Genomic DNA, 19,591 nt, shown 5'->3' with positions numbered 1-19,591 from the left:
TCCTTGGGCAAGTTCCTTAGGTCGCCTGAGCCACAGCTCTGTCACAACGAACAGAGGATGAGGTTTCCTGCCACATCAGATCTCATCTGCAGACACGGGGAGGTCAGCGTGGCGCCCGGCAAGGCGGGTGTGCATGGTGACCTCCTCCAAGGGCCCTGAGGCTGGTGCTGCGAGGCCAGGAAGGAGGGGCTGCAGACACACTTCAGACCTGCATTCGGACCTGGAACATACACGTAGAAGAGAGGAAGGGTGACCTGCATTTACTGACTCTACCCAGTGTCCTGAGAGATCATGCAGGCGAGGGGTCCTTTCCAGCTCCAGGCTCATCACCATGGCTGCAGGAACGCCCCATTAGCGTGTCCTGGGCAGGTGCACGCAGCCACGACGGCACCTGCAGCAGCTGCCCCACCGGCTGTGTTCTCTGCACTCCAGTGCTGCACCTTCACCCTCGTTCACGTTCACATTTCACGGGAGGGCTTCTGTAACAGGACGGTTCTGGAATGCAAGTGACCTGCTGACCCAACATTAAGAAAAACGACGGTGTCCCCTGGCACGCAGCCCACGTCCCTCGTGCCCGCTCTAGACCAGGAGGCGGCAAACCAGCCCACCGGCCCGCCCCAGCCACTGCCTGTGCCTGTAAGCGACGTGTTGGCACCTGGCCGCGCCCACCCATGTTTCGCTAACGGCTGCCTCCTGGCCGCAGCGGCGGAGCTGAGTAGTTGGGACAGAGACCGTGGGCCGGCAGAGTCTGAAACATTGACCAGCCGGCCTCACCCGCCTTCCGCTGTGCCCCTGTGCACTGTTCTCGGCCAGAGCACGCCGGTGTCACGGGGTCAGATTGCCATCTTACTCCGTGATTGCGGTTTTCTTCTGGCTGCCAGGGCAAGGGACTTTTTTATCTTGGGCAAGATGTCCCCGCTGTGAAAAAAGCCCCAGCTCTGCACTGCCTCTATCAGAACTTGAAGGAACTCTGGGGTAGGACCAGAACGTGCTGTGTTCCTGCCTCGCAGGCGAGCGCCTTCTTACTTCCATGGGAGGGACGTTTCGTAATTGCCCTTGCTGTGGCGGCCTGGCAGACAGAACAGGGCCTTCTTGTGCAATGTGTGGTTTTCTAGAAGGGAAGGGGCCGTTCGGGGACAACAGGAGCACAGATGTTTTGTCAGAAGCCTGTTTCCTGAATTACTTTGCCTCAAATGAGGCTCCCAGGGGGGCCTGTGGCGGTTGGAAGCAGAAGCCGGCTGACCGGCTCAGCTCCACCGCACGGCTCCGCCATCATCCCCGCCTCATGAACTATTAACAGCCCCCAGCATGCTTTCCGTCAGTGGGATGGCGCCCCTGGGACGGCGAACTGCATGGGGTTCTGGACGCAGCTGCTAACGTCCAGCGGGGGACGAGGGCAGGTCTCAGGCAACTTCCCGGGCTGCGGCAGGGGCGGCCAGCTTTGTCCTGTAGCCGGCAGCCTCCTGGTGCCGACGGGCTGCGGGGCTCTGAGGGTGGACGCAGCGGTGATGGGTGGAGGGCTGTGCACCTGTGGGGTGTGGTCCAGCGGGGGAGAGCTACGGGGTCCACAGTGACACCCCCTGTTGCCCGCTCCTGTATTCCGTGCTGCTAACTGCTTTGCGGGAGAGGCTCCGGCTGCCTTCACGCCTCTCAAAGTGTCTGAACAAAACGATCAAGTGCCGCCCTGCACAAGGGGCCCTGGTGGGTTCTGGCCCCTTCCCCACGGCTGCTGGAGGTCTCTGGATGGCAGGATGCTAAGACAGGGGACATCTGCCAGCCCATGGACCCGCAGTACTGCCAGCTGTCTCCTGTGTGGGGAGGCAGGGGCAGGTGGAGAGGGTAGGGGCTTTCCAGAGGAGGGCGCTCTGGGCAAGCGCAAGGACGCTAGGTCAGCGAACACAGTGGAGGAAGTGAGGGGGTAGCTGGTCAGCCAGGAGTCAGCTGGCAACCCTCAGGCCCTTTGGAGAAGCCACAGGACACTCTTCACTTCCTGGGACTCCCAGCAGGGGCCCAGGGGTGGCTGTGGGGCATTCTGAGCTGGCAGCCCGAAGGAGAGGGCAGAGGGCCTCTGTGGGGTGAGAGAATTGTGGTTTGGACCTTCGGGAAAGCCGGGTCTTTGCAGGTGTCAGAACTCAGTCTCTGCCAGTCCTGGCAAGGGCCAGCACCTGCCTAGTGGGGTGAGGCAGCTGCAGAGTCCAGGGGGGCTCTCTGGGGGTGGCTTACGAGCCCCAGACCCACTTGAGTCTCACGCCCCTCCTGCTAGCACCCTCATCCCTTCCCTGCCCCACCCCCATTTGTGGGTTTAGGGCTTGCGGAGAATGGCTGTTGAACTGAGAAACTTGCCTCTAGCCCCTCAGGAGGCAAACCCCCCGCAAGAGTGCCGGTCCAGGGGTCTCTGGGGAGGCTGGATTCCGCAGGTCAGGTGTTTGGGGTAGGCTGGCTAGTCCTTGGCTCTCTCTGCCGGCGCGGGCCGCCGCCGCAAGCTGCGCTCTCCAGCTGAGTGACGCAGAGCGCGCTGCGGACCACGCGGAAGGTGCGGAGGACAGCGGGCGCGGGGCTCAACCTCGGCTCCGCTCGGGATGCAGGCGGTCCTGCGGGGCCAGGGCGGCGGTCCTGAGCAGCGGCGCGAGTAAGGCGGGCACGGGGCGCTCCCAGTAGGTTCACGCTCTGGCCGCGCTCTGGCCTCGGTGAACACCAGCGGGGTGCAGTGGCGAGGTAACCGGACTGGCGCTGGGTGGAGGCGCTGGGTGGAGGCACGGGCCGGGGAAGAATGTGCCGCGGTTGGGGGACGCGGGCTAAGGTGCGTGCGCACCCGCCACCGGGTGCGGAGACCTTGGCTCTCGCCAGCAAGGGCGCGGGCTGGGGCATGGCTGGGACGCAGGGAAGAGTGCAGGCTCACGGGTCGGTGTGGGGGTCAGGGCGCGGGGAGGGGCTGGGGTGCAGGCATCCACTGAGTTGCAGTGCCATAGCCTGAAGGGCTCGGGGTCACGGTCTCTGCGATGGGTGGAGGGGGGGGGCATTGTCTGTCCCGGTGTGTGTTGCTGGGACCTGGGTGATAACGTAGCTGATCTTGGGCCCTTGCTCTGGGCTGCGGGACAAGACCACAAAACCCACTTCTTCTGCCCGAGATGTGTAGCCATTTGTCATCTCCAAATACCTTCATAGCCAGGAGTTCAGAAGACGCCGGGGAAGGGGTGGCAGGGAGCAGCTACACGGTTGAGAGAGGAAAGGAGAGGTGGGTGCACTGCCAGCCACTGGCCAGCGTGCCCAGGGCCAGCCACACATAGCAAGTCCATCGCTCTGTCTCCTGGTCCGTCTTTTGGGCTGAGGTGGGTGGGGCACAAGGAGCCCCTGTCTCTGTGAGTTCCCATGGTCTTGGGTCCACGTGGCAGCTGTAAAAACTGTACCCAGGAATTTCATTCTTTTGGCTTTGGTGTCTGTTCCTGAGGGTAGGTGTGGGCTCCACCAGGGGTGGGCTCAGAGCTGAACAGATGGTGTGGGCTGCGTCTCCCTCCTGCACCTGAGCTCTGCCCTGCGAGCTGCCCCCCCCCACCACACCTCCAGCAGCTCTCTCCCCCGGGGGATCGTGCAGTGCAGAGCTCAGGTGCAGACGCACCTGCACGTGGGTCGTGGTCGTGTGCAGGCTGCTTGCTCTGTGAAGACAGCTCCGCATTCTGGTCAGGTGTCCTGCACCAGGTGACGTTTGTGGGTGTGCGTCTTGTATGCCATATTCTTCCTGTGTGCCTGTCCCTCTATCATCTCTCTATCTACCTATCAGTCAATAGTCTATCTATCTATCCGTCCTCTCGGAAGTCATGCACTTTCCCATGCTCTCAGCATGGGGCTGAGGCGGGCAGCCGTCTGAGAAACGTGCACGAGAACAAGAGCGCTTCTGAGTTTCGTACGACGAGGTCCTTCATGGCACACACATCTCTCTGCCGCTCTGCCCATCTCATTCCTGCCATCCTGTCGTCCTTGTCCTGTGCAGCACCCCGACAGAGTGGCTGTCTGCCTGTGAGATGTCCAGGGCCTCGTTTTCCTCTCTGGCAACTGGGAACCTTTCTAGCTTGTCTGTGTCCTTCAGAAGTGGGCTGTGTGGCCAGGTGAGCCACTGCCTGTGACAGCAGGTGGCCCTGCAAGGGCCACCCAGGGGTGAGGTGTCACCTGCACACGAGTGCTGGGCCAGGACCCTGGAGGGACTGTGGAGCCAGTGCTGGTTCCTGTCACTCTGTCTGTTTGGGCTGCTGTCTCGGAACACCACAGCCTGGGCGGCTCATAAAGGACAGAAGTTTATTTCTCCCAGTTCTGGAGGCTGGAAGTTCGAGATCGGGGTGCGGGCAGGGTTGGTGGGGGCTCCCTTCTGGGGTGCAGACATCTCCTTGTGAGCTGGCATGGCAGAAGGTGGCAGGGAGCTCTCTGGGGTCCCCTTTCTAAGGGCACTAATCCCTTCACGAGGGCTCCAGCCTCATGACCCACTCGCCCCCCCAAAGGCCCCACCTGCAACGGCCCCATCCTGGGGGTTAGGGCTTCGACACGTGAGGGGTCACGTTCAGACACAGCATTCCACTCCTGTCCCCCCCAAATCTGGGTCCTCCTCCCATGCAGAATGGACTCACTCCACCCCGGAGTCTTAACCCGTCGCAGCGTCAACTCTCAAGTGCAGATCCCCACCTAAACCTCGTTTGGATCCGATGAGGGTGAGACGTGGGGCAGATTCGTCATGAGGCAGGTTGCTGTGAACCTGCGAAAGCAGACGAGTCATGGGCTTCCAAAATGCGGTGGCGGGACAGGCACAGGAGGGATCCCAGACACTGGGGTGGGGTCCTGCCTGGGCGGGGACCCCATGTCGGGGGCTCTGGGGGTCTGAGTCTCTTGCCCCGGTGGCTCCGCTGGGCCTTGCAGTGGCCTTGCATGACCCGGGCAGAGGGCCATGTTCCTGCACCTCTGAGTGCCCCCATCCTTCGAAACCTGGTGAGAGGAGCTGCCCCCCCGCCCAGACTCGTGCACGCCTCGCACAGCAGTGTAGGCTCTTTCAGGCGCCACCTCCAAACTCTCCCAGGCTTGCTGGTCATTCAGTTCCAAGGCCATGTCCACATTTGCACGGTTGGCCACAGCAGCACAGTATTACCTTGGGGAAGGTGAGCCTCCTCGGGGGCAGGCCTGGATCCGGGAGGGGGCCTGGCCGAGGGGCAGCGCAGTGGGAGGGAGGGAGGGAGGATGCAGAGGCGAGGGCTGGCCTGCGCCCTGGACGGCCCGAGAGCATTTGCCTGAGGTCAGCCGCCAGGTGGCTGGATCGCAAGTGCCCTGTGCTGAGCCGAGCCGAGCCGGGAAAGGGCCGGCTGGGTGCCTCCCTCCCCGGCAGTTCCCTCGCACCTCCCCGGAGCCCGTGACCGCGTGTGGAAGCCGGATGAGTGGGCAGGGGAGGGCCTGTCCACGAGGGACCGTCACATGTGGTGGAAGGTGATGTGGCGGAAAGGGCTTCCAGGTGGGGGAGTGAGGTGAGACCTTGTGCCTCTCTTGCCCCGAGAGGCCCTTCTTCACACCTTCAGGGACACCAGGTGGAGCAGTGCGGCTCCACGGACGACCTCATGGGGTGACACGGTGGGGCAGCATGTGGACGATGCTGTGGGGCGACACTGTGGGAGGGGACCCCGGGCATCATGGCTTCAGGGCGTTGTGTGCTCAGTGCACCGTAGGGGTGGAGTCAGTGGCCTCAGCGCTGAGAGCAAAGGGTCTGAGGAAAGGAGAAGTGTTCTTTTTAGAGACTTGTTTTGTGGGCAGAGAGCTGTGCCTCAACCCGAAACTACTTTGTGCTTAGTAGGGTCTTTTTTCTCTTTGGAAAATGGAAGTGGTGAGCAGATGTCAGGATGCACGGAAACGGGGTGGCGTGCGCACCCCACGTGGCCGGCCAGCCCCCCCAGCTCCTGGTTGCTGCTGGACACGTGCACGCTGAGTGGCCGGTCGGGGTGGAACGCTCTCTCTGGTCCTGCGCAGTGGGCCAAGGTTGCCACCCTTTTAAATGGGCGCCTGGGGGTGTGGCCTGTGCTCCCAGATGGCCAGGGACCCCAGCTGAGGGACAGAGTTCGGGCAGATGGACAAACGGCCGGGCTCCACACTGGAAGCCTGATGGGCCATCTCAAGACAGCTGCCTCTTTCCCCCTCCAATCTGTTTTAGCCGCCCCCTCCCCAGCGTGTTTCTGGAACCCGTGGCCTAGCCAGTCTGAGCAAAGCCTGTCCTGAGGGAGGCGGGGACCCGTGGAGGCTGCAGCGCGGGCGTGAGGATGGAGCCCTCGGCCCTGACGAAAGCTGGCTCCAAGCAAGAGGAGGGCTTCGGGGTGCAGTCCAGGATGGTGGCAGACCTGGGCCTGGTCCCCAACCTGCGGAGAAGCAACAGCAGCCTCTGCAGGAACAGGAGGTCGCAGTACCCGTTCAACAGCTGTGAGAAGGTAGGCTTCCCGTGGCCCAGTGACCGCGGGAGCGGGGACGCCCTGCAGGGCAGAGACTCCCGCTCTGGGCGCTGCCGCCCAGGAAGACCTGGAGGGAAGAGGACTGGAGAGAACGGGGCGGGGTGGGGTGGGGGGAGGCCGTGTCCGTCCCCCCATCCTGCTCCCCAGGTGGGTGCTCTGGGTAAACACTGTGTCCTGGGCGAGGCTCATGGAAAGCTGTCACCCCTGACCTCGTTGCACAGTGACTTCCTATCCTCCATCCGACTGGGGAGCCCCCCCCGAGCACCACCCAAGTCCGGGGCTAGCCGCGTGGAAGGGCCTGGATGAGACCTTGGGGACGAGCACGCCTGAATGTCGCAGTCCCTGGGAGGGGGGAACGAGAGCGTCTCAGCCTGCCGTCCCGCCAGGACCCAGGGGGGCATCCTGACCCTCATCGCCACCCTCCCGCCACCCCACGGTGTTCCCAGGAAGGCAGTGCAGTGATGGCGTGCGAACCGTAAAGTGCCGGACACATTCCAGTTGGAAGTGCTTCCGCGGGTTCCCACATCCTGAGCCGACACCTGAGCGCCCTCGTCAAGGGTGGTCTAACCCTGGGTGTGGGAGGGCTCGGGCCCCCCTCTTCTGACAAAAGCCCCTGGAAGCTCGTTGGGAGAACAGGGGGTCAGAGGGGGGTGTAGGGCGTGCAGGTGTGAATCCTGCTGGTTTCACGCCCGAGGATCTCAGAGTGCCACTTTCACCCCCGGCAGGAAAGTCTCAGCACGTGGATTCCCGAAAATATCAAGAAGAAACAATGCATCTACTTCGTGGAGAGCTCCAAACTGTCTGATGCCGGGTAAGGGACCCTTTCTCTGTTCCCACGCGGAGAGGCTGGTGGGAACAAGACCGAGCAGGCCTGGGCCGGGGCCGGTCCCGCGTGTACCGGCCTGGGGTCAGCGGGGCCTTGAGCTCACCCCTGAGCTGGCTGGCGGGGGGAAGGAGTCCCGCCCCACCCTGCTTTGCAGCTGAGGTGCAGAGACTTTGGGCGACTGGCTCAGGTCATAATGTGGCCGCTCTGTAGCGAGGCTCGGCCCCACTCGGTGGGTCCCGCTCCGTGTTGCCCACCTCGAGGGCAGCTCATGTGCCTCTGGAACAGCGTGTGGGGCTCAGGGACTGGAAGGGGCCTCGGGGGCCACCCACAGCTCAGACCCCTCACTGAGGAGGGCACTGAGTCCAGACAGGCCCACCAGCCTCGAGGTGAGCCAGGCCAGGCGGGGCCACCAAGGCTGCCCCCATGGACAGCAGGGGCCACTTTGCCTCCAGGCCGCCAACCTTGCCCTCCTGGGCTGTGGACTCCCCAGCCGGGCGCCCCTGACTCGGGTCAACCCGAGGGCACCTGTGGAGGGACGCCACACGTTCGTGTTCCTGGGGCGGTGGTTCCCTCGTTTTATTAAATCCACCGGAGTAACACTGGTTAATAACATTGCCTGACTTGCAGGTGCTCAACGGTACACTTTGACAGCTGTGCATGCCACTGCGTGCTCGCCACCGGAAACCTAATCTCCTGTCACCATAGGTGTGACCCCCTTTACCCTTCAGCCTCCCCCGCTTCCTGCCCCGTCTGGCAGCCACCACACTGTGGTCTGAGTCTGTGGGTTGCTTATTTTGTTCATTTGTTGCTTTCTGTTTTATATCTCGTGTGTGAGAGAAATCATACGGTTCTTGTCCTTTTCCACCTGACTTATTTCACTTAGCGTGATGCTCCCAAGATCCATCGATGTTTTCGCAAATGGCAGTATTTTATCTTTTTAACGGCTGTGTGATATTCCATGGTGTCTATCAAACATGCACACTAAGCTTATGGACCTTGGTCCCAGAGGGGTTATGGTAAATTTGACCCCAAAGGCAAGGAAAGTAAAATAGAAAAAAATATAAATGAACAGACTCCATGAAACTAAAAAGCTTCCGCACAGCAAAAGAAACCATCAACAAACCAAAAAGTAATGAACCGAATGGGGGAAGGTATTTGCAAAACAGTACCTCTGATAAGGGGCTAATATTCACAATACATAAAGAATTCATACAGCAAACAATCCTATTTAAAAAGGGGCAGAGGATCTGAACAGACACTTTTCCAAAGACATATTTGTGCCCAACAGACATGTGAAGAGAGGCTCAGCATCACTAGTCATCAGGGAAATGCAAATCAACACTCACACCTGTTAGGCTATTGTCACTAAGACAAGAAGTAGGTGCTGGTGAGAGCATGGAGAAAGCGAAACCCCCGCGCACTGCTGGCGGGAAGGAGAGATGGTGCAGCCGCGGTGGGGAACAGCGTGGGGGCCCTCAGAAACTGAAGACAGGAGCTGCCGTGCGACCCAGAAACCCCTCCCCGTGGGGACTCCTTGGGGACCAACAGAGCGTGGGTTCTAGGCTGTGTTTCCCTTCTGGCCACATCGCAGTCTGTGCCGTGCAGCAAACGGGCCATGCTCCTTCTTACTTCCTGTCACCTGGAGCGCTCCCACATAGCCTTCAAGGCCTGGTGCAGATGCCACCTCCGCCGTGGAGCCCTCCTTGACCACTCCCCGGGGAGTAACGTGTTCCTCCCGACGCCCTTTGCATAGTTAGTTCTCTTTCCTGAGTTCTGCCCTCTGACTGAGGCAGAACCACTTTTCGCTTCCCGTGCTGGACGAATCGTCGGCAGCCAGCTCACACGAGCTGGATAATACGGGAGGCGGGGCGTCCCGTGTGGCGAAGATGGACGATGACTGTGACCCGGGATCGGACGTGAATGGTCACTGCCGTTTCTGGGGTGCGGTGATATGCCCAGGAGTGTCGTCACTAAAAGTGCCCTGTGGGGGTTGGGGGGGGGCAAGTGACACCCTGTCTTAGCTCCTTTTCAGACAACAGCCCGCATTTCTCACGGTGGCCCTAGGGCAGACCGAAAGTTAGAGAAACTTGCCCCGTGCTCCCGCTGACAGCTCTGCGGCGGGTGACCTCGGACGACCTTGGTGCGTGATCAGAGTGTCAGGTTTACGGCGTGCCTTCCCAAGCGTACTGAATGCTGCACGTGGAGCTCTCCGGTCTTAGTTATTTTAAAATAGGTTTCTAAAAATAGCCTTGGAGAGAACTTGTGATTCGCAAGCTTCGCACATAGGAATCACTGGTTTCAAGACAATTTGAAGACTGTAATCTGGTTTCTGGTTTGTAGGGTTCAGGGGTGCCATTGACTGAGCCCCAGCCCTTTCCTTCTTCTGAACTCAGAACCAGCGGAGAAACGTTGACAGTGGCCAGTGAGGGCTGGGGTGGGGAGGGGTAGGGGAGGGGAGACAGCTTGCATCTGAGGCAGAAATGGGGCTCCTTCCTCCTTTAGTGCTTCTGTCCGCCTTGCAGAAATGGTGCTCAGTGTGCGTTTGGTTCTGAAAACTTCCAGAAGCACCTTTGTTGGCACGAGGTTTAATGCAAGCAGTTGCTACAGCGAGCGAACAGGTGGAATGTCCCGCTCGCTCAGGGGTTACCTGAGAGCGCGAGAGTGCGTGAGTGCGTGAGTGTGTGCAGGTGGGAGACGGTGGGCAGCAGCTCCGTCCGGCTGCAGGGAGGAGCCCGGGGGGTGGGGAGGAGGTGCCGCCCCCTGCAGGGGGCCGGCGGAGCCGTCCCGGGGAGGCCCATGTAGGCCAAGCGCCGGGAGCGGTCCCCGACCGGTTTCTGGGTCGGCGGTTTCCAAGCCGTTTCCTGCACTGGGTCAGGCCGGCTTGGCGTCGCTGCGGATTGAAGTTCTGATCGCATCAGAAGGCGGCAGTTTGGAGCGGAAGGAGAGGAGGCCCCAGGGTTGTCACAGGTGGACGGACCGTTAGAAACCCGAGAATCTGGGGCAGCCGTGGGCCAGCACGGGAGAGCTCGGGGCCTCGCCCTGCACCTCTGCCCTGCCTCGGGCCATAAAGCGGGGCCACGTGGGCCATTCCCTAAGGTGCCCCATGTCTTCCGGAGGGGTCGTAGGGGAGGGTCAGAAACACGGGTGGCCAGGGGCCTGCTTCATGAGCAGGGAAGGGACCGTCTGAGGGGACCAGGAGCACTTGGGTTCGGGGCACGGGGTGGGTCTCTTGTCCTTGGTCCTCTGTGTGGTTAGTAATTTGCATTAATAAAATACCTTTATCAGTTACTACCCATCTACGTACTCATCTGACCTTCGCAAATTCTGCAGGGGTGGGGGCAGGGGTGTCTTCTTTCTTCCATTTAATGATTGAGAAACTGGAATTCAAAGCACCTGAGATCACACACTTAGCAAGTGGCAAGAAACCTGTTTTCTTTCTCCTGGTCAGTCCAGTAGTCTCTCCCCTGTAGCATCTGGCTGAGGCTTTAGACTTTCTTTCTTTTTGTTGTTTTTTTGTCTCATCTGTATCTAGACTTGTAGGTCATTTGTTAACTCTCAGAAGGTAGGAATCTAAAACATGTGTAGATTTTTAGTTAAACAAGGTGTGATTGGCTGGGTGAGGCCGGGGTGCCTCCTTACTGCCCCCATGTGGCCATCACAGACACTGCAGCTGTCTCCTTACTGCTGGGTGAGGGTGGGAGTCCCCGACTCGCCACTGGGCCTCCTCCCACACCCTCAGTGGGGAGTGGGGGGCAGGAGGAGGTGGGGGCACCTTGGTACCCATGGTGACCTCACGGCCTTTGCAGGAAGGTGGTGTGTGAGTGCGGCTACACGCGCGAGCAGCACTTGGAGGAGGCCATCAAGCCCCACGCCTTCCAGAGCAATGAGTGGGACCCGAAAAAGCACGTCCAGGAGATGCCGACAGACGCCTTTGGTGACATTGTCTTCACAGGCCTGAGCCAGAAGGTGGGAAAGGTTGGTTTCCATCACCCCGTTGCCCTGACTGTGGACCAGAGCCCGCCCGTGGTGACCCCCAGTGGCCAGACTTCTGGGGTGGGGGCGGGGGTGGGGGTGGGGGCTGGCTGAAAGCCCGGGGGCGCAGAACTCTCCCAACATAAGGGATGGGGCGGGTGGGGCTCCGCCCAGCTGCCAGGAGACACACGGTGCTCTCAGCGTCCTGGGCTCCCGCAGAGCAGGTCGGGGCTGCAGCCAGGCAGTGGTGGGAGTAAATTCTGCCCTGGAGGCCCCGGGCATTCTGTCAGGCCTTGGGGGGCACAGGTCAGGAGGGCTGGCTGTGAAGAGGTGGGGAGCAACTCCAGGGCGGCCGGGAGGGTGCTGGTAGCAGAGGTAGGAGGCAGCCGATCAGGGTGGATGGGGTCCAGCAGAGCTTCAAGTCTCAGGCTGGTCCCTCGGTCAGCAGCATCAATAAGCAAGTCCCCAGGCCCACCCGATCTGTGGAATCAGGGGCCCACTCACCTGCGTTTTAACTAGCCTTCCGGTGTCACAGCCCCAGACACCACTGTCCCGTGGGGCCTGGTGGGACCCCTTAGTCCTGTGATGGGTTTCTGATTGAACCCTGAACCTTGTACCAGCTGGGTGAAGCTTCTGCCCTCAACATCTCTGAGTTGCTGAGATTCTGCCCGCGTGGCTGTGGAGGTGGAACGAGGAGGACCCTGGGGTCTCCAGCCCCAGAGTCACCCTGCGTCGGCACCATCATGTTTCGGGCGCTTTCCAAGCCCCGGTCCCTTTGAGCTGCGCTCCAGGCTGGCTGGTCTCCCACTGGACAGGAGGAGTTCCCCAGGAAGATAGGGACGGGGGTCTTCTGCAACACGGGGGCTCAGAGCGAGAGCGGACCCCGAGGGGAGGGTCTGAGGACAGCTGACTTCACATGACAGCCAGGGCGTGGGGACCCAGGACACGGGCGCTGGCCGTGGGGGAGGTGGCACTGGGCGAGGAGAAGGAAAGGCGCTCCGGTGCCACGCCAGGGGGGTTGGCGGCAGGCATGGCTCCTGCGGTGAAGCTGGAACTGGGACGAGAGGCCTCAGGCTGAGGAGCTGCCGGACAGAGAGGAGTAGTGGTGGGGGGGGGGGTGCTGCGGCTTCAAGCCGTCCTCGGGGGCGCGAGGGCGGTGGGCTGGCTGCACGACGCCCCGTCGTTCCCACCGGCCTCTCTTCCCGCCCTCGCCTCCCCCTGTCTCTCTTTGCGCACCCTGCCTGGGCAAGGCTGCTTGGACTTGCTGGACCCAGACCCAGGGCCTGAGGGCTCCCCTGCCGGCCAGGGCCGGATGTGGGGTTTCTGAGCACTCGGGTGGGTGCCCACTGACCTGGGGTCCCCTCTGCTGTCTTCCAACTTCCCTGCAGTACGTCCGCCTCTCCCAAGACACTCCCTCCAGTGTGACCTACCAGCTCATGACCCAGCACTGGGGCCTGGACGTCCCCAACCTCCTCATCTCGGTCACGGGCGGGGCCAAGGACTTCAACATGAAGCCCCGGCTGAAGAGCGTCTTCCGCAGAGGCCTGGTCAAGGTGGCGCAGACCACAGGTAGGCAGGCCCAGGACACTGGGCCCAGACTGCAGGTAGGTCCCGGAGACAGTGGACGGGCTGAGGAGACAGCACCAGGCGAGAGGTCCCTGCGAGGCAGAGTCGGGGCTTTGGGCCTGGCGGGCCCTCAGGAGTCGCTAAGGCCATGCCTGGCAGAGCGGAGGAGTGCCCGGTCGGATGCACCCGGCCTTGTCTGCCAGCAGCCCTGTCCTCCACAGCCGCCGCCGCCCCGGGCTTGCTCAGTGGGACACACGTGGCTCCACTTAGCTCCCCGACGGCGAGGCCCTGCTGGGCGTGGGCAGGAGGCCTGGGAGCCTTGAGCCGCCGCTGCCGGTGGGGAGAGGAGGCCGGAGGAGGCCGTGTAGGTCAGGGTTTCTATGTTCACTAGTCCTTTCAGACCTGTGCCTGAAGGTGGGTTTGACAGCCCTGCAGGTGCGGGGTCTGAGGGCCAGAAGCACGCGGGGCCCTGGGTGTCAGGCATGTGCGTGGCAGGGTGCACGCTGGGACCCACGGCCTGCCCGCCCTCTGCTCCTTCCCCCAGGAGCCTGGATCATCACGGGGGGGTCCCACACGGGCGTGATGAAGCAGGTGGGCGAGGCCGTGCGTGACTTCAGCCTGAGCAGCAGCTACAACGAGGGAGAGGTCGTCACCATCGGGATTGCCACGTGGGGCACCGTGCACAACCGCGAGGGCCTCATCCACCCGACGGTGAGCCGCGAGGCCTGTCCCGGGTGGGCAGCTCGGGGAGGTGCTGCTGGGACCTCACAGGTGCTGCAGTGGGTAGACTGTCATCTGGACACCAGCATAAATGCACAACGGAGGGAATGGCTGGACAGGGACAAAGGAGACTGGGGCTCGAGTCCCCCTGGTGACCCGGGACAAGTGGCTCACTTGGCTGGACCCTGGTTTCCTGTCTTAAGACCCTGTAGGATGAGTTTATATAAAAGTCCCTAACTCGCCACTACTGGCAACCATAACAGCCGCTCGGGCGGGAACTGGTCTTGCGGGAGGGAGTAGCGAGGCCGGGGCCACACGGGCAGGAGCAGCTGGGTGGACGGGACCCGCCGTTGCCTGCGGACAGCAGGGGTGAGTGTGCGCTGCTCCAGCACGAACCCTGCCGGCTCCGCGTCCTGGGGCCGCTGTGGTTAATGACCACAGACGTGGAGGCCTAAAGCAACAGAAGTGTCCTGTCCCGCAGTTCTGGGGGCCAGAGCTCAGGTCAGCGTCACTCGGCCAAAATCAGGATGGTGGAAGGGCCTCGCTCCCTCCAAAGGCTGCAGGGAGAAGCCATTCCTGCCTCTTCCCTCTCCTGGCAGCCGCCTGCTCTCCTTGGCTTGGGGCCGCATCCCTGCAGTCTCTGCCTCTGCGGTCACGTGGCCGCCCGCCTTTCACCATTGAATCTCCCTCTGCCTCTGTCTTACAAGTACACTTATGGTGGGGGCATTTGGGACCCACCTGCAGTCTTGCAGGGTGGTCTAGGGTCCTCTGCCCACGTTGAGACCCTTAACTTAGTCACAATTGCGAAGTCTTTCTCCTAATAAGTTCGCATGCACAGGTCCCAGGGATTCGGACCTGCTGTCCCTGGGGGTCGCCACCAGCCTGTCAGGCCCCCGTTTGTAGCGTTCACCACATACAGAACCTCTCAGCCACATGCCCGCCTCTCCCCTGGCCACCACCCCCAGGGCGGCTTCCCTGCCGAGTACATCATGGACGAGGAGGGCCAGGGGCACCTGACCTGCCTGGACAGCAACCACTCCCACTTCATCCTTGTGGACGATGGCACCCACGGCCGCTACGGGGTGGAGATCTCGCTGAGGTCCAAGCTGGAGAAGTTCATTTCGGAGCAGACGAAGGAGAGAGGAGGTGGGCGAGGGAGCACATGTCCAAGGGTGCCCGGGGTGGGGCGGGGAGCAGGCTGGTCGCGGTGACGGGGACACAGCTGGCTGGGACTGGGCCGTGCGGTACGCAGGGTGAGCGGGGGCACTTGGGGCACAGTTAGAACACATCCGGTTTCCCAACACCTGTTCAGGGGGGTCATGTTTCCGTGCCCCGGTGGCCGGGGAAGGAGAGTGAGGGCTGGCCCTGGCGTTTCCGCTCACTGTCAGGCCCGAGACCGCCCTGCGCGGCCTCTCTCGCGCCCAGTGTCAGGCCGGAAACAAGAACGTGTGTGCCTTCTCCATCATGGGTGGGACGGATCCTGGGACAGTGGGGGCCAGACAGTGGGGTTTCGCACAGGCTGTGGGGAGGGGTGTGGGTGGGACCTGAGCTCCCGGGGGTCTAGCTCTGTACCTGGGCTCACGAGGCACCTCGAGAGCAGAGCTGTTCAAGCTTTGCTGCACACGAGTCCCCTGGGAGGCTCGTCCATCGCCGCCTGGTCTCTGGCTCGGGTCTGGCAGGTCTGGGTGGGCGGGAGCTCGCACCCCGAAGTTCCCAGGTGGCCCTGACCTGCTGGCTGGGGACCACACTCGGAGCTCCCCGCTTTGACTGAGGGACCCGTGCTGGGACTGTCCGGGATATGTGAGTGTGTGGTGTCAGTGAGACTGACTGGCACTTGGAGGGAAAGTTTGCTGCCCGGGCAAAGATATTTCTGAGGTCTTCCTGAGACCCCTGGCTGCAGGCTGGATGGTAGGTTCTCACCGTGGGGCTGAGTGTGTGGACGGAGGGTGAGGACTGGTCCCTGTGGTTCTGACACTGCTCTCCCGGGCTGCACGGCGTGTAATGCCCACCCCCTTGGGGCATCCCATGGCGTGCCCAGACTCGGGACGCCGTGGACGGGCTGTGGGAAAAGCAGGGAGTCGTTGCAGTCTGCTGGGCAGTGGCTGGGGGGCCCTGGGTGTTGCTCCGCCGTCCAGCCCTCGCCTTCTCCTCCCACCCAGAAAGGGTGCAGGGCTGGCAGGTGTGAGGAGAGGAGCCATTGCGGGGTCTGGAATTTGCTCACTCACGTAGAACAAGCAGTCGGCGTGTGACTCCAGAGCGTCAGCCTTTAGAAGCTGCTCAGCCCCCCGTGACGTGTCTCCCAGCTGACGCTTCTTCGCGATGAGGCTGGGGCCCGCAGGGGGGAGGGGAGCGTCCCAGGTGGGGCTTCTGGGCCCCCCGCATCCCTCACCGGGGCTCTGTGCTTTGTCCTAGGCGTGGCCATCAAGATCCCTATCGTGTGCGTGGTGCTGGAGGGAGGACCCGGCACGCTGCACGTAAGTACTGGCCAGCTGGGTGGGGGGGGGCCCGGGGGATGGGGTCCTGCTGCGGGTGGGACCACCGGCCCGAGCTGCTGTTATCAGCGTTCCATTGGGGCGTTGGCAAGAGCAGGCAAGGAGCCTGCCCCCCGTGCGGTGGGGGAAGGGCGGTGCCCCGTGTGGCAGGGCCGTCTCCTGGTGAGGGGGAGAGAGCACCGGCCCTGGGCAGTCGACCAGTAAGCCGGGCTCCAGAGGGGACTGCACAGGGATGGAGCTGATGGCCCCTCCTCCCAGGGCCCCGGGGCGGCCGTGGGAGGTCTCTGGAACTCCGTGCCCACGCTCAGGCCCGTGGGACCAGCTGCTGAATGTAAGGCAGGTTCCTCAGTGGTCTGAACACGCTGCCCTTATTCAGAGCCCCCTCCACAGTGTGGGGTTCCCCTCGTTTGTGGCACCTCTGATGTAGGAACACAGGTGACATCACAGCCCGTCAGTTTGGGGCAGGAGCACAGAAAATGTCACTTGTGTTTCATGCTCCCAGGAGGAGGAGGAGGGAGACCCTGGGCTTTCCTGGGGAGACGGGGTGCGCCTGCGCCCCACTGCCTCCGTACTTGGACTCCCCCTCACATTCGCCCGTGCACGGGGCCCAGGCTGGGGTCAGGGGCCCCGTCCTGAAGTTGAGGGCCACCCTGGGTCCCTGGAGGTCTCCCCTTGTCATCCTGGTCTCCCCTGGGCCTTAAGGAGGGGGTGACCCTGGCCAGGCCGCGCCCTCTCTTTCTGGAGACGCTCTCGTGCTCTCTCTCGCCGGTGCTGTTGAGCGATAGGCCTGGAGGAGGTGGGGTGTCAGGCGCGCGTACCCCACAGAGTATTGGGAGTGGCCGCCTCTCCCCTCTGCCTGCCGGTGCTGCCGCCCCATCAGTGTTTTTGGTGAATTCCGTTTGCCCTGAGGTTAAAGCGCCCTCAGAGATTTCTCTATCTTGGCACCTGCATGCAAGGGGGGGTGAGGGTCAGGTCCTGACTTGCCACCCCCCCGCCCACCCCACCCCCCCGCCTACCCCCCCTGCCTTGCAGACCATCTACAACGCCATCACCCACGGCACCCCCTGCGTGGTGGTGGAGGGCTCGGGCCGCGTGGCCGACGTCATCGCCCAGGTGGCCAGCCTGCCCATCTCCGAGATCACCATCTCCCTGATTCAGCAGAAGCTGGCCGTGTTCTTCCAGGAGCTGTTCGAGACCTTCACCGAGTGCAGGATCGTGGAGTGGACCAAGAAGGTGAGGCGGGCAGGCGCGGTGGGCACCAGGTGTGGCCGACTCCCAGGTGCCGCTGGCCCGGGAAACAGGACCAGGACACGCGGGACCCAGAAACAGAGGTCCTGGGGGTTGGAGGCGGGGTGGGCACAGCAGTGACCTGGAAAAGACGGGGCCTGCGAGCCCCGGAGGTGGAGGGAGGGCCCGGGGCAGGTGGGCCCCCTTCAGGAGGCAGCAGGCTGCCAGGCCAGGAGGGGCGTGTCCCGAACCCGTCACCTGGAGAACAGCATCAGGCCTGGGCTGGGACGCTGCAGGTTCGAGAGCACAGCTGTTGTGGGGGGAGGAGCTGCTGGACTGGAGGCCTGGAGGCCGGTGCTGGGGCAGGGGGGTGGGGGGGGGGTGGGGGGGGGGTGGGGGGGGGGAAGGACAGAGGGGCGGAGCTGAGACTGGGGCAGCCAGGGTGCTGCTGCTGCCTGGTGGCAGCAGCGGTTGGCAGGGTCCCACCCAGCCTCCTCACCTGGGGAGCTCGGGGTCTCGGGGTAGATTCACAGGGGCGTTCCAGGGGGCCAGGCAGGGAGGCAGGCAGAGTGTAGTGAGGTGGAGTCACTGTGGCGCCCACCGCCACCAGGTGGCCCAGGAGGCACCTCCACGCCCCTTGGAGGAGTCAGTGGGCATGGGCCTCTCCTGGGGATCTTCAGGTCTGGTGAGCAGTCCGGGGCATCCCCTGGTCTCCAGGGCAGTTGGGGGACTTCGAGGGTCGGGAGGGACGTACTGAGAGAAAACAGAGGGGTTTTGAGCTGTGACCTGCAGTGGACAGGCCCCCGAGGCGCCGAGGGAGGACAGAGGATGCCCAGCCCTGCGCTGCCCGCCCTCTGCTGGTGGCTCAGGCTCCTTTTCCCTTTCCTTTGGCTTGATTTCCAGGGCCTGCTCTTTCTCTCTCTCCCTCGCTTTCTGTTTGGGGGTCACGTTAGATCCGTAGAGCAGTTGCATAGACACAGGTCTCCCCACCCCTCCCCCAGCCCCTCCCGCCGTTGCACCTGGCAGCCTCGGGGCCTTTGTCGGAACCGAGGGGTGACTCTGGTCTGTCGCTGTTGCTGAAACTCGGACTCTTCGGATTCCTGCTGACCCACGAACGTCCTTTCTCTGCCCCGGGGCCCAAACCAAGACAGCGGACTGTGTTTAGACTCTGTGTTTGTTGTCTTTTTCTTTTCCTCTTAAAGCATGACGTTAACTAGCCCTCCAGAGTTCAAAGACTCTCTGGAACATCACCATGTGGACCAGGTGACAGAGAGGCTGCCCATGCCCCCCACCCAGGGGCACCCTACCCCCAAGATCTCAGGTTGGGACCCTTCACCTGGTCTCCCGGCCCCACCCCTTCTCCTGGCCCAGGCAACTCATGGCTGTTATGATTAGGGACCACAGTGGCCCTGCAGCTCAGTAATTTTGCTCTCAAATGCATTAAAGGAATTTTTTAGCCCTGTGTGGTGAGATACATTGTTGCAGGCGAGCAGAGAAGCTGCGAGGACCCCTTGTAGACCCCGCCCCAGGCAGGGCGTTCACCGGAGTGGAAGGACTCCTGCAGGTCCTAGAGGCTGTCTGGCTCATCCGGAAGCCCCTGGTTAGTGGGCATGGACCTCAGAGGCAGCTGTCTCCCCAGTCCAGATTTCAGGGGGCCCCAGTGAGCCCACAGCCATGACCCCGTGCTCCGACAGTGTGAGGGAGTGGGGCTGGGTCAGCTGCTCAGGGGAAAGCCCTGTGTACCCCATTTCTCTGGTCATTCTGGCTGCTGTCTCAGCCACATCCCGGGCTCGCCTGACCCCTGTTTCCCGGCACGATTCTCAGGGGTCACTCAGCGCCTCTCCCGTCCTCGTTTCCCCAGCAACGAGTCGGGGCTGCAGAGTCGTCAGGGGCCATACCTTTCTCCAGCTCTGGGAACGGTGGCCCCGGCTGTGACGCCTCCTGGAAATTCAGTGGTCAGTGCCCGGCACGTCCTTTCCGGGGCGAGTCAGCCGAGTGGCTCAGCCTCAGCGATGTCTAATTTCAGGCCACGTGGGCAGTCCACGCTCACCAGCCAGAGACCACAGGGACGTGTCGCAGGCGACAGAGTGTGGGACAGACACTCCCCTTGGGAGCCCTGCTGCTGTGCTGGGGGGAGGCCGAGGGGCGGGGTCCTGGTGGGGGCTGGAGGGGCGACGGCAGGAGCGCACTGGGGGTGGGGGCGGGGCCCTCCCTTGGGTGTTCGTGGTGGCTCGGGGGCCTGTTCTTGTCGGTGCTGCTTGTGGTCTTGGGTGACCTCGTTCCTCGAGACCATTCTGCTGCGTGGTCAGGTCAGTGTGTGA

At 62.6% G+C, this 19,591-nt stretch overlaps 1 protein-coding gene across 9 annotated transcripts in view; it reads left to right on the top strand.

The window, feature by feature from the left end:
- The first annotated feature begins 1,256 nt into the window (after positions 1-1,256).
- Positions 1,257-19,591, top strand: part of TRPM2 (transient receptor potential cation channel subfamily M member 2) — a 51,745-nt gene continuing 33,410 nt past the window's right edge. For 2 of the 9 annotated variants that reach the window (XM_045852515.1, XM_045852524.1), the window contains exons 1-9: positions 1,932-2,075; positions 6,176-6,446; positions 7,193-7,278; positions 11,100-11,268; positions 12,654-12,834; positions 13,376-13,542; positions 14,517-14,697; positions 15,964-16,025; positions 17,076-17,276. In XM_045852515.1, coding sequence (XP_045708471.1) covers positions 6,282-6,446; positions 7,193-7,278; positions 11,100-11,268; positions 12,654-12,834; positions 13,376-13,542; positions 14,517-14,697; positions 15,964-16,025; positions 17,076-17,276 — 1,212 coding nt within the window. In that variant the 5' untranslated portion in view covers positions 1,932-2,075; positions 6,176-6,281. The other 7 variants (XM_045852518.1, XM_045852517.1, XM_045852523.1 and 4 more) reach the window with 7 other exon arrangements.

Source organism: Phyllostomus hastatus, unplaced genomic scaffold (genome assembly GCF_019186645.2).
Source record: "Phyllostomus hastatus isolate PE091 unplaced genomic scaffold, TTU_PhHast_1.1 phas_contig_948, whole genome shotgun sequence".
NCBI classification, from domain to species: Eukaryota; Metazoa; Chordata; class Mammalia; order Chiroptera; family Phyllostomidae; genus Phyllostomus; species Phyllostomus hastatus.
The sequence above is the reverse complement of the archived record's forward strand: the minus strand, read 5'-3'. Positions and strand labels throughout refer to the sequence as shown.